This window comes from Arachis ipaensis, chromosome B3, assembly GCF_059453495.1.
Source record: "Arachis ipaensis isolate K30076 ecotype BB chromosome B3, ASM5945349v1, whole genome shotgun sequence".
In the NCBI taxonomy this organism is placed as follows: Eukaryota; Viridiplantae; Streptophyta; class Magnoliopsida; order Fabales; family Fabaceae; genus Arachis; species Arachis ipaensis.
Window position 1 is genome coordinate 14,356,876 of NC_142438.1, and position 13,048 is coordinate 14,369,923.

The 13,048-nt window shown below is 35.6% G+C and overlaps 1 protein-coding gene across 2 annotated transcripts; it reads left to right on the forward strand.

The window, feature by feature from the left end:
- Window positions 1-2,610: 2,610 nt before the first annotated feature.
- Window positions 2,611-5,895, forward strand: BAG7 (BCL-2-associated athanogene 7). Of its 2 annotated transcripts, XM_016332595.3 has the most exons (4): window positions 2,611-3,791; window positions 4,373-4,408; window positions 4,605-4,895; window positions 5,483-5,895. In XM_016332595.3, the coding sequence occupies exons 1-4, from the start codon at window positions 3,063-3,065 to the stop codon at window positions 5,708-5,710; spliced, it is 1,284 nt and encodes a 427-aa protein (XP_016188081.1). In that variant the 5' UTR covers window positions 2,611-3,062; the 3' UTR covers window positions 5,711-5,895. The 2 variants fall into 2 exon arrangements, with proteins under 2 accessions (XP_016188081.1, XP_016188083.1); XM_016332597.3 differs by lacking the exon at window positions 4,373-4,408.
- The last annotated feature ends 7,153 nt before the right edge of the window (window positions 5,896-13,048 follow it).

Genomic DNA, 13,048 nt, shown 5'->3' on the forward strand with positions numbered 1-13,048 from the left:
ACTCTCGCCCTCCTTGTTGTTGCTACCGCAACGACGGTGTCCTTCGCGAGGTCTTCTCCATCACCACCATCTACAATTTTCAATTTTGCTCGGGTTCCAATTTTGCTCATGTTTCTAGTTTTGTTAATCTGATTGTTAATTAAATCTGATTCTGTTTTTGTTTCTAATTTTGATGCTTTTGATTTTGCTTCTGTTTCTAATTCTGCATTTGATTCTTTGTTCTTTTAATTTTGATGCTTTTGTTACTTCTGTTTCTGCTTTTATTTCAATTTTCAAATTTGCTTTAACTTTTTGTTTCCAATTCTGCTTATGCTTATGCTTTATTGTTGTTGTTGAATAAGGAAAAAAAAAAAAAAGAAGAGATGGCTTCATTGTTTTTACTTTTGATTTATTGTTCTTATACTTCTGATTCGGATTCGGATTCATTGATTTTGTGCTTCATTATTTTTTCTTTTGATTTATTATTGCTGATTTTATTATTGTTATTGCTGGTGATTTTATTGTTGTTGTTGCTAGCTCTTGATGGAGAAGAACGAAAAAGAAGAATAAAAATTGGGTATTTTGGTGAAGAAAGAGAAGGGTATTTTGGTTTGAAGGACAATTTTAAAAATAAGTTAAACCCTAGGGACGATTTTGTAAGCAAAAAAAAGTCGGGGACGAAAAAAATTTTTGTTGCCCCTACTTTAAGGACCAAAATCGTACTTAACCCTAAATATTATCACGTATTATTGTATTTAACATTATTCTTAATATGTATTTTTGAAATAAGTTTAAAAATAATATATATTATTGTCTATTAAAACAATTTTTTTAAATACTTTATATAATTAAAAATAATAAAAAATTAATTTATATTTTAAATATTAATAAAATATCAAAATATTATTATAATTTATCTAAAAAAATATTTGATATTATATATATATATATATATATCATGGGATTTTTTATTTTATTAAATAAAATAAATGTAATATTTACCAAAATAAATATTTTTACGAGAATTTACCGATTTAAATTCTCTTGCCATATCTCGTTTACAATGGCAAGTCAGGGTGACACGTGTATATCTCGTTTGCACTTTAAACGAGATAATAAAAGACAAATATTCAGCATCTATAAAAGTATGTGTAATCATTGGTATTCTTCACACACATTTCATATCATTTCTCTATCTCGTTTTTCTATCAAAAACATAGCTGAATGGCCAGTAACAATTCATTCATAGTTGTGCTTCTTTATCCCAATTGTCGTATGAGAAATGGCGACAATGGAGTGACATTTGAGTGTCAGGATCCGATATTGTTTCGCACTCGGCGTATGGAGACGTTGTCGGATTTGAAAAGTTTGATATTGAGTAAAGTCGGTGGTACACAAGCAAGGGAAATCGGAAGGGTGGCGTATAGGTTGCTGGCACCTATGAGAAATGTAGTCTTCCGGTTTCGACTATTCTGACTTCACGGGGACGAGCATGTGCGACTGATATTCGACATTCATGGGAGGATCATGTGTGAACAGGTAATGGAGCTGTCCGCTGAGGTAGGTCATGGTGATAGTGGGGGTTCCGTACACAAAACCTATGTGCAGGATGACCGACCTCTCGCACCATCGCCCATTCATGTCACGATTCCGAAGCATGAGGCAGAGGAGTCGGACGAGGACGGGCCATATCTCGTTTACAGCGTGTCACGCTGACGTACCATATCTCGTTTACACTGTAAATTCTCGTAAAAATATTTATTTTGGTAAATATTACATTTATTTTATTTAATAAAATAAAAAATCCATATATCGTGTCTCCATATCTTCTAAAAATTTAAATTCGTGTATCCGTGTATCCCATGTCCTATTCATATCCTTATTACCGTAAGTGCATTATATTAAAAATGGAAACTCAAGTGCAGTCGACTTCATGTAAAATTGATGGTTGAGAACCGTTAGATGAAAATTTAGTCAAATCAATCAAATTATCTAACGGCTCTCAGCTATCAATTTCACGTAAAGTCGACTGCACCTAAGTTTTCACCAATATTAAAAATTTATTAATACAACTCAAAATAAAAAAAAAATTCTTTTTTATTACGAGTAATTTTGACTTTTCTACTATCCACAATAACTTGTTATCTACTTTTTACAACGAAGACAGCATATTTTATTTTAACTTTAAACAATTGATTTATTTATTTTTATATAAAATAATTTTGGAATCAACTATAAAAAATGCTAATACATAACATGGACAGAGTTCATACAAAGTATATATTGCGAAAGGTTCTTTTACATGTAAGATTGAGTCATAATCCAACTCCTTTAAATGTGACGCTCAAGTGCTCAACCATATTTGTAGTTTTGTAATTTGTACTACCCCTTTTCAAGTTTCAGCGCAAAATTATTACAAGAGCTGTAGATTGTAAGATCTTGGAGTGAAAGTAAACATTGGTAAGAGTATTTATTTGGTCATTAATTTTTAGGTATAGATAACAATAATTCAACAATCGCATTCACATGTAAAGTTAAATTCATCACTCAAATAGTTTGGTCGCATAGCGCCAGGGACGTGGGGCCATGAATCGAGTAAAAGGTCACATGGGAGGCACAATTACATTCCCTACCAAAAACACAATCGTCTTAGGACGAGACTATAAATAAATACAGTAATAAGATTGTTGGCATCCACCGTAATTAATCTCAATCAATGACCCCACTTTGGTCAATTCAATATGCGGCGCCCAAAGTTTACACCCGACCCCGCACTAGCAACATCATAAATCATCACCACCAACATTCTAATCCCATCACCTTCAGGATATGAATTCCCACAAATACCCTCACCAGTCACCACCTTCCACCTTTAGACGCTCTGCTCCTTCGTCCTCGTTCTCCTCAATACTTTGTCGCGTTCTCCATTTCCCACTTTAAACCCGATTCAATATAATTGATTCATTCGTTGACGCATTTGTTCATTCCACGCTTTATTGTTGTGTTTCTCTGTTTCTTCACGTGAACGAGTTTGTTACCGATTCCGACTCAGAGTTAACTCGCTGTGTCACTCACCAATCACCATGAGCCGATTCAGGCGATTTGAGCTCGTCGAAGAACAACCCTTCTGCTACTACTCTAACACCTTCTCATCATCATCATCACCACCATCTCTGCCATTGTTCTTCGCCGAAACTTCCTCCATTGTGGTCCCAACCAGAACCCTAACCTTCCCTTCCTTCGTCGAAGACTCACTCTGCTTCGACCTCTTCGAAGACACCGTCGACTCCGTCGCCGATCTGATCGTCCCGCCGCACTCGGCGGCGCTCGCTCTGCGGCGAGTTAAGCACCGCGTCGAGAAGCAGCACGAGACCGAGCTGTTCCTTCAGAACCTGTCGGACCGAGTCTCCGAGTTGGAGTATCGATTCGATCGGGTCCTAGCCGCGAAAAGATGCGGCGGCGTCGGCGGTGTTGGAGATCGGAAGTACACTTGGACGGCGGAGATCAAGGGAGCGGAGAGGAACGGGTTTGACAGGAAGTACAAGTGGGTGGCGGAGATCGTTGAGGAGGAGAAGAGGAAGGCGGCGGCGGCGAGGAACATCAAATGGACGGCTGAGATTAAGGGAAAGGGAGAGGAGAGTGGGAACACGAGGAAGTACACGTTTGAAGTTGAAAGTGCTGATGCTGAGAAGAAGAAGAAGAATAAGGAAAAGGAGAAGGAGACTGAGCATGAAAAGAAGAAGAAAGGGAGTGCATTGCGCATTGTGGAGATTGAAGAACCCAGTGATCACAGAACCCTCGTGTTGAGACAGGTTTGTGTTGGTTTCTTATCTGTTGAGTTTGTGAATCGGATTTTGAAACTGTATTCGGAAGTGATTAAGTGAAGGACATGGCTTGTTTGGTTGATAAATGCTTGCTTGCTTGATTTATGTTTCAGTAAGTGTGGCTAAGCAGGGTTGAATCAGCATTACTAGTTATATTAGATGTGTAATCGTGGTTTATTGTTTAATTAAATTCATTTACATTGCAAATGTGTGATTGATTGTAGTGTTTGAATCTGTTGGTTTTGAAAAGCGAAGTTGCTTTCCAAAGTTAACTACCTTGTCATTTTTTTTTTGAGAACTAGCTTGTAATCCGATTGTACATGTTTTCTTGCTCTTGTTCTGAGAACTTGCACATGTTCCATATGATCCAATAATGTGCTGCTTTTTTGTTTTTTAATTATTCTTTTGTTTGAAGTTGCATAATCTGTTCAAAAGATAATGTTGGTCTTAAATGCATTTATTTTGTTCGTGTCCTGCATTCTTGCAAGTGGCCGCTAAATGAAGTAGGAGATGCATTATTTATTTATTTATTTTTTTCTTTCGTTCTTTCTTTTTTGTGATCATTACAGAAGGCTGGGACCTCTAATTATAATTCAAATTCTAAGGTGAAATCTGCGCCATTTAGATTAGTATTTTGACAGATACTAGTGCATTAAATAAGCATGCTACATTTCATTTTTGTCTCAAATGCATCTAATTGAGTGTGTAGCACACACATACGCTTCTGTTATTGGAATTTTATACGTTAAACAAACATTTAAGCATGCTGAGTTCTGCAATCTAACTTTCTTGTTGAGTAAGGCATTTGCAAAGAGGTTTGGAGCTGTTCAAAATAACAGAGGCAAAAGGAAGGAATTATCTCCACAAGATGCTGCAATGTTGATCCAGATCAGCTTTAGAACATATCTGATCCGTAGATCCAAAGCTTTACGTGCCCTTAGAGAACTTGCTGTTGCAAAATCCAAGTTAAAGGAAATCAGAGCTCAATTCAATAACTTTTCCTACCGTCGTCACTTGTCACGTGATGCAGAGGAACGCCAGAGGTTTTCAGAGAAAATCATTGTCTTGCTCCTCACAGTCGATGCCATTGAGGTAGCGATCTCCAATTTCTGAATATCTTTGTCTTTTGTCTATGGAATAGATCTATCTTTCTCACAGTTTATAACCTCTAATTCTCTAAACATCAGACTAGTGAAAATGTGGTTGACTGTAGTAAATCCTAGGGCATTTTTAGTTGTCTCTAACACCACGTGCTGTTGAAAACTATTATAATTGTGTAGCATATGGACTTTAGACAAGTTTGAAGATTCAATCATAGCTTAGAAGAGTTCATCTTCTAAAATCTAAACCATGTTTCGCAGTAGTTGTACAATCATTCTGGCTTCTGCTCGCTTCCCAGTTTCCATCTACATATCTATGTATCTGTTCAGGAATTAGGCAGTGAAGATCAGTTTATTTCAAATATGGTGACGTTAATCATCATAAAGCATTAAATTTTAAGAGGACTTGTATATTATTACTGCATAGGTAAGTCATGGTGTCCTAGACTCCTAGCCATAAAAAGAACGGAATTTCGCACCTGCCTAAGATTCTGACTACATCACGATCATGAGTGTGTTAAAAGGAGCATTACCATTCATCTGTTTTCCTTATGATTTTTCTCCTTACTTGTATTTTAGGGAATTGATCGGATGGTGCGATATGCAAAGAGGTCGATCGTGGATGAGCTGGAAGCAATGCTTGATGTGGTAGATCCCCAGCCTGGTGGAAGATCACGCTCCTTTAGGAGGACATTTGATATGCCTGATGGAGTTATCCGGAAGGAAATTGAGGAAGGTGTTCGACAGGTCGTGCAAATGCTTGACGATGCAGAGAATAGCAGCAGCACCTTTGAAGCATGCCTGTGACAGTGAGAACAAGGAAACAGTATTTGTGTTTATGCCACGCGTTTATGTCTGATGGTGTCGTTTGTTTCTAGTTATTTTAGCCTTCCAAGACCAAAAGTTGAGCTTTCATCCAATGTTTTCTTTTTTTTCTGTATTGCTTGAACTTCTAGCACTCTAATTTTAATTTGCATCTATCTTCTTGTTTACATAGGCCTCCCTGAAATCTGGTGCGTCTCGTTTCTCTGCTGATTGCTTTACTTTGCGTGAATTAGAGGGAATTATACATTTGCAAGTGTCTCTCACCCCCCCCCCCCCCCCCCCCCAAAACCAAACAACAAAAAACAAAAGTAGAAAACAACAAATATAAAGCGTGACATAAAAGTGGAACTAAACACTACGGGGAGAAAATCACATTTAGACTGTCTTAATAGTTTGTGACATATAAGACAAAATACCTGTAATTTCCACTTACACACATTTCCCTTTCATCTCTTGTACCTGTGCCCTGTGTTGTCATCGGGGTTGCTCTACTCCTACTCCAACAGTGACCACCCCTCCACCGCCTTTCCCCCATTTCTCCATTTCACTCTCCATCATTATCAACTGACTTCACACACAACAGAACAAAACAACATATCCAACCCAATACAGTGTTTCCTGGGTTCTGATTCTTACTAATGAAATCAAATGGTGAATAAGAACGGTAAAGATCCAGCACCTGATTTGTCCACAACTGGGTTCTCTCAGTCTCCTGTTGGAGTTTGGTTCTCATTTGTCAACTCCTTAGCCTTTGTTGACTCTTTTTTCTTTTTATTTTCAATTGGAAGGTTTAACGCTGCATGAACTGAATTTGGGGAATTGGTGGCAGGGGTTTAGGAATGCAGTCAACAGTTACAATTGGTTGCAAGGGTTTAGTCAGCGAAATGTGAGCAACTAAAATTTTTACAAGTATTTCCATCCGTAACGAACCCCACACTATAAACCAGCTCCCCCCCCCCCCCCCCCTCTTTTCTCATATGATGTGGTACATTCATCCCTCCATATCTCTCCTTCTCCATGTATTTCCATCCGTAACGAACCCCACGCTATAACCACCCCCCCCCCCCCGCCGCCCTCTTTTCTCATCTCATGTGGTACATTCATCCCTCCATATCTACCACTAAATCCCTGCAGTGGTCTTTGTGATTTCGATTTTTATCATTTTACTCTCCCAAATTCAAAATTTACTATATTGATTTTCAAGATCCAATTTTCGGACATCATATTGGTCCCTAGACTCATTCCAGTGTTGAATCAATGAACATAGTGTTGAGTTAGCTCTAATTTGCTATACTGGACACATGGCTAAACGATGAGATATCGTTTTGGTGATTAAACAAGATAAAAATGAAGGTGTTTTAGAGAATAATGAAAGATAAAATAGTTTGCACACCATATAAACTCTTTTTCATTTTCTTGTTTTGCCTTATTTAAACCTTAGAATGAAACGACACTATTTGTCCCTGTGTCAAGTGTGGCAAATCAGAATATACTCAACACTCCTTTTGTGGAATCAGCGCTGGAAAGAATGGCAAATCAAAATATACTCAACACTCCAGCGTTGGAAAGAGTCCAAAAACTAATATGGTACTTGAAAATGAATATCGGAGACCAATAGAGTGAATTTTAGATGTGAAGGACTAAAATGATAAAAGTTGTGAATTTCAGAAACCACTTGAGAGATTTAGTTCCATATATACGCCTATTTTTCATTTTTTTTTATTGGTTATGATAACTAAAAACATCTCAAATACCACTCTTATCAATTGATTGCAATAGAAAAATTATAAGAGATCAAAATGGATCTATTATATTTAGTTGTTTTCAAATTATATATATATATATCTTCTAATTGAAGTTTATTGCTTAATAAGTTTGAAAAACACGCAATTAACAAGATACGAAGCAATTGAAAAAAATTCACTACAAATATCCCACATAAGTTTTAATATAAAAAGTATTATATTAAAATCTTTGTTAACATTTTTTATTAGGGTTTAATATAATATTAAATTAAAATATAAATGTTATTTTTTTATATAATTACTTGTTAAGAAATAATCATCATGTTAAGCTGGTATTTCGCTAGCATTTTAGTGATTCATCTGTTTGAGTTTTTTCTTTTCTAAAGGATGTGATAAAAGAAAATTCTTTAGATGTTGGTGTTAATAGCTAATCAAATAGCAGAAACAAATGTCTGAACATGACCAGAAAAAAAACTTAAAAGATTCAAATTCAAATATGAATATCCCATTAAAAGATTCACTTTAAGAATATTCTGAAATTTACGAGAGTTGTAATCTATTAGGGATGTCAACAGGGTAGTGCGGAAGCGGGGGCGGAGAATATCTCCCTACTCTCCATTTCCGCTCCCAGATTTGCTCTGTCTCCATCTTCGTTTCCTGCTGTGGGGGAATATTGCTCCCCATTCCCATTTCTTACAAGGTCCTATTCTCCGCGAGGACCCCATTCTCCATCTATCTCATAGTTCTAATTAATTATTAATTTCTATATGAATAGAACTGCAAGTATCCATCCTATACAAAAACAGCAAAATTTTATACAAAAAGTCTAAACGCCAAGATGGTAACTTCTTTCGAAATGACGCAGTGGGGACGTAACGGCGAGCGAGAGGACAGAGTAGTGGACGAGGTGGGAGACACGGCAACAGGGGAGAGAATGGACACGACAGCAGAGTTACGGAAAGGAACGCCACGAATAGAGAGCACGACGCAGTGAGGGTGATGGCACGGTGAGGTGTGACGATGCAGTGAGAAGGGAGAGTGGCGAGGAAGTGGCTGCAGAGAGGTTGGATAGAGTATGGACAGCATTAGGGATCTCTGAATTAAAGAAAGATTATGCAAATGAGGATTAGGAATTTTAGGTTTCTATATATATGTTTTGGAGAAAGGCGTGCCCTTTGGATAGTTGTGGAACTTGGTCTTTGAGGATGTGGTGGACGTTGTCGGGATTGAAGGTGATGTTGTTATCGAGGACGTGGAGGTGGATGCTTTTGGTGGGTGAAGTGCGGAGGGGGTAGTGTTCCAGTCACAGAAATTTAAAAAATGTGTGGTTCATGACATGTTGAGGTAGGTATGACACGTATGACAGTTACACCATGATTTCATCTTGGAGTTGAAAAGAAGGAAGGAAAAGATGGAGAAGAAGATTGTACATGTGAAGATGAAGGAGAGTATGAATATTAGGGTTACGTGAGATATGATGGAAATTAGTAGAGAACGGTGTCGTTTCCAAACAGTGAAGGTCAGAAATTATGTTGTCCCTTATTAGAATTGTCAGGGACTATTTTATCCTCCGTTAGAATTGATGGAACAAATAATCTAAATAACTAATAGAATTAATTGTTAGAGATCAATCTAATAATTAATTTTGATTGAGAATTAAAGTGCCTCAGTCCGAAGATCTTTGAAAAACAAAATAAGTAAATACTAAAAAAAAAAAACGTATTTTAGTATATAATATTGTTTTTTTATTTTGAAAATTAAGAGCTTTTTTTTAATGAATGTTTTTGGCCTAGGCTTGGGCCAAGAAACCTGACCCCACCGGAACAAAGATCCTGACCCACCCACAGAATAATACCTCTTTTAAAAAGTTCAAATGAAGAGCGTTTTTGTTTTGTTTTAGACAATTTTACCTTAGTTTCTACTAGAGTGAATACCTATTTCGGTCTCTGATCATTTTTTCAATGAATTACGATGTTTTCGATAAAAGAAACACTTTTTTTGGTTTTTAATATTTAATTATGTGAGATTGGTTAATGTCTTTGTCAATAATTTTTTGTCAGAATATATTTATGTGACACGTTAATCATTAATATATCTTTCATTTAATTGTTCTAATTTTAAACAATTTAAAAATCACAAATATTTCTTAATTTTACACAATAAATTTAGTTAATGTATTTGAAAAAGGTAATAAAAAAATAAAAAAATAAAATTAAACGACTTTGATAATTATTCTTAAAAGATAACGAGACTCTCAACAAAAAAGAATTTGTCAATCTTAGTTGATTTTAATGGATAATACAACAGTTTAACATGTTATATAGGCTTATTCTGTTAATACAGAAAAAAATATTGATAGATTGACTAATCAGTCTCATAAAAATAAGGGTTAAGTACTGTTTTGGTCCCTAAAGTTGAGCGTGAAAATCGAAACCATCCCTCATCTAATTTTTTATTTAGAATCATCCTTAACATTTTCTTTCGTATTAAAATCGTCCTTTTTAATAAAATTTTTTATGTTATTCCTAAACTACCCCTATTCCTATTTTAATAATAAAAGTTATAAAATTAAAAAAAAACGCGTAGGGGGAGGGGAAAGAAAACACGTGGGAGGGGGGGAGAAAAGGGTATACGAAGGGGGAGGGGAAGGGAAGAGGGGAGGGGGGAGGGGAACGGCGCCGGCGAAGCTTGGAGCTGCCGTCGCCGTCGCTGTCGCCGACAAAAAGGAGAGAAAGGGATACAGAGAAGCGGGGGGTGGGGAGAGAAAGAAAGGGGGAGAAACAAGGAGGAGGGGGGAGAGAAGGGGTCCTCGCCGCCGCCGCTCCTCATCGCTCCTCGCCGACGCCGCTCCTCGCCTTCGTCATCACCGCCTCGCCCTCGCGCCGCCGCTGTGCCCTCGCGCCTCGCCCTCCTCGTCGAGCCGTTTCTGCTCCTCCTCCTCGCCCTCGTCATCGCCTCGCCCTCGTCTGATGATGATGACGATGATGATGATTTTCTGAGTTATGGGTTCTGATGATGATGATGATTTTCTGAGTTGAGTTCTTGTTTTTTGAGTTTGAGTTCTGGATTTGTTTTTCTGAGTTTGAGTTCTGGATCTGAGCTCTGGGTTCTGATGAGGATAACGATGATGATGTTGATTTTCTGGGTTTTGGTTAGTGTGATGCAGATGATGATGGAGTGGCAGTGGATGGGGGTGGTGTTGGTGTTGGTGTTACTGGTAGGGGTGTTATCGGTTCGGTTTGGTTCGGTTTTAGACCGAAAACCAACCGAACTGATTTATTCGGTTTTTATATAATACCAACCAATCGGTTTGCTGTTTCTGCAACAACCGAATCGAACCGAACCGAACCAAAAGCGGTTTGGTTCGGTCGGTTTTTTCGGTTTTTAAATTCTAATTAATGGAAAATTAATCTTAGTAAAATGATGTTCAAAACAATCAATAAACTGAAATAATATTACATTACATTCAAATTCAACACAATTTCAACTCATTCCAACAACTAAACATAAAACAAACACATTTGTTAAGTCTAAAATTTCTATTTTAATGTATTACTAAACCATTTCTGCGGTTCGGTTCGGTTTCTGCTGAGCCAACCGAAAACCGAACCGAACCGATCAGTTTACTTCGGAAAAAAAACCAAAAAAACCGATTTTTTTCGGTTTTTATTCGGTTGTTGTAAATTTCAGTTCGGTTTTGCGGTAAATTTCGGTTTGGTTCGGTAACTTACACCCCTAGTTACTGGTGTTGGTGTTGGTGTTGGTTGTGGCGGTGGTGTTGGTGTTGGTGGTGGTGGTGGTGGAGGAGGTAATTGTGTTGGTAGTGGTGAGGGTATTTTTGTCCAAAAAAATTAAAAGAACGATTTTAATACGGAAAAAAACGTTAAAGACGATTCTAAATTGAAAATTAGATGAGGGACGATTTCGATTTTCATGCTCAACTTTAAGGACCAAAACAGTACTTACCCCTAAAAATAAAGATCATAGACAAAAAAAATATATATTTTTTTAAAAAACTCGTTATCTTTTGAGATAATTATTCGAATTAGTTTAGGATTTTTTTTTCTCTTTCTATTAGGAATATAATATCTGCCTTTTTTGTTTGCATAAGCTTCTTAATTTCATACAATTTTACTAAAATAACCTATAAAATAAAAATAAGTTGCACTAGAAATGCTACTTAAAAATTAAAATGAACCCAATTTAATAACATCTAATAAAATAAGACACCAATAAGAAACCGACGTGCAATAGTCTTTTTAGTTGATTGGACTGTATCTGTTCACTTCTAATGGACTTTTTTTATTAAAGAGGAATGCTAGGGGCAGCAATTTTGGTGTTTTGTAACTATTAATTGGCAATCAATAATATTTTTAATGGTGTGAGATTATATCTAATGATAGAAAATCACTCACTTTTGTTTTGATGATTAAATATTGGCCAGAAAACACAAAAGTTGCTAGCCCCTAGACTTTTCCTTTATTAAATAAAAAAGACATGACCCACAAGCAAACGGCAAAAGAAACTCTCTAATTTAATTGGTTCATTTTGATCCTTTGGATTGGTTTATATTCAATCAAACGGTTCCCTAAGGCCTAAGTCAAGGTCGTTAAACTTATATTAACTTAAGATTTTGATTTGTGTGATTTTAACAAACTTTTGCAAAATAGGATATTAGGATCGGTAAATATAAAAATTTAGAGAAAATGACACTCCACTCCTACGACATATAATATACCTAGTATAATTACTAATGTATGATCGATATATATTTTAAATTATTTTTATTTATCTTTTATCATATATTGCTAGTAAATTTAGTTGTCAATTTATTTCTAAATAAACATTTGGATTCTTAATTATATTATAATATATATTATATAGGTTTATATTTAAAATTAAAATTAATGGACAACTGGAATGAAGATAATGAAAAAAATACAATAATAAAGTTAAATTATTTTTTATTATAAAAAATGATCTCACAGAAACTGAAAAAATGTCTACATTAATTGATGAATATGCAGTTAAATATATTTATAAAGATTCATATAAAACTGATAAATAAATTGATCATTCATGGGTTCAAAAAATTTTGAAAGGTCATCATATTCGATGTTATAAAATATTTCGAATAAAAAAATATTTTTTTATTTAGTTATTTTTAAACTTGATTGAACATAATTTAAAGAGCACTAAATAAATAGGAATCCAAAAAATAGTTGCGATGTTTTTAAATATGGTTGGTCATAGAATTAACAATAGAATGATACAAAAAAAAATTTTAATATTCAGGAGAAACGGCAACTAAGTAATTTAAGTAAGTATTACTTGCTTGTTTGAGGTTATCATTTAAATACATAAATCTATTAAATCCTATGTTTCGAAAAATTCAAATCAAAATACAAAATAATCAATGATATTGGTCATTTTTTAAGAATACTATAGGAACCATAGATGATATTCATATTTTATGTGTGGTTAGCCAAACTAAACAAGCCAAATTCATTGGAAGGAAAAGATTTCCAACACAAAATGTGATGCCAGTGTGTGATTGGAATATATATTTTATATT